The following is a 1,315-nucleotide window of genomic DNA, read 5'->3' on the forward strand; positions in this document are numbered from 1 at the left end:
GCATATTTTCACTTGTTATGTGTTTGCTCAAGACTTTTACCCATTTTTGTTAATATATCATGGATACTAATTTTTACTAAAACATCATTTACTGATACTTTTTACATGGGCTTACAATAGCACCATTCATGCATTCTGTCCATGGAAAAATGAATGACTGAAATACGGGGGTAAATCTTGCATATATAATACCACAAGATGTTAGCTTTAAATTCTATAAACTCCAAAATATAAAAATTAAATGAGTTTAATAAATAACCTTGAATTTAAATAACTTTAAATTATACCTTATTCATGATCGTGTGGTGCCAGTTCAGAAAGGGAGAGATCTTTTCTCTTAGATGGCAAGAAAATACACAGCACGGATTCCATTTATAGGGGACTGAGGCAGGAAGCAACAGTAGGTTCACGTGATGTTTTGCTTCTGTATTTAGGAGCGGTGCCGTCAGAAATACAGAAAATACAGACATGTGGGCTACTTTTGAGATGCCTGTGGTGGCACAAACATGGTATGCGAGAGTCAGGGTGGGAAGATGAGGTGCATATAGGTAGGTTCTTTTCAGCTCTATGCCTACCAGAGCTATAGTGCTTTACAGGGCCTTTAAATCTTTTAGGTTTTCGTTATTTACTTTTGATACAGATGTGCAGAAGCCATCTTAGAATCACTGTGCCATTCTCTATATAGGCGGTGCCAGCCTGTACCTTTTCTAGGTAATTGTGACATAAATCTTCTGTATTTACCTGGAGCCAAGCAACTTCGGACATCCAGTCTGCAATTAGCAATCGACGCAGTTAGAGTTAGTGTAGATGCTAGAGAATGTTTAAAGACGCTCTTTCTGAAATACAGTAGGGACAGGGGATAGAAGGAGCTGGACCCAGCCCCCAGGCTCAGAGCACTGCTCCTGGGCCGCTCCATGCGGGCGCGCGCCTACCCAGCGGGCATGCGCACGCACACGCGGGGCCTGGCGCTTTCCCGAGCGGCGGGTGTCGGCGGCGCGCGTGCGGCAAATGGAGTGGGTGCTCGCTGAAGCGCTGCTCTCGCAGCTCCGGGACCCCCGGCTCCTGCTTGGGACGCTGTGCCGCGGGGAGGCGTCGGTGGAGCGCGTAGAGACGTTGCGCTTTCTTCTGCAGCGACTTGAAGACGAGGCGGCGCGCAGCGGCGGCGCGGGCGCGCTCTCGGAGGCGGCGCGCGAAGTCGCTGCCGGGTACCTGGTGCCTCTGCTGCGAGGCCTGCGGGGTCGCCCGGCAGGCGGTGTGGACTCCGGCCGGCGCGTGCTGAGGGCAGCGGGCGCCGCCCTACGCTCCTGTGTCCGCC

General features: G+C 50.4%; 1 protein-coding gene across 1 annotated transcript in view; it reads left to right on the forward strand.

Annotated features, from left to right (window-relative positions):
- Positions 1 to 206: 206 nt before the first annotated feature.
- Positions 207 to 1,315, forward strand: part of TARBP1 (TAR (HIV-1) RNA binding protein 1) — a 63,104-nt gene continuing 61,995 nt past the window's right edge. Inside the window, exon 1 of the mRNA XM_012731253.1 lies at positions 207 to 1,308. Within this exon, the coding sequence (XP_012586707.1) occupies positions 1,009 to 1,308 (300 nt within the window). The 5' untranslated portion in view covers positions 207 to 1,008. The remainder of the gene's footprint in view (positions 1,309 to 1,315) is intronic.

The sequence above is a fragment of the Condylura cristata genome, unplaced genomic scaffold (genome assembly GCF_000260355.1).
Source record: "Condylura cristata isolate star-nosed mole 26May11 unplaced genomic scaffold, ConCri1.0 scaffold00030, whole genome shotgun sequence".
NCBI lineage: Eukaryota > Metazoa > Chordata > Mammalia > Eulipotyphla > Talpidae > Condylura > Condylura cristata.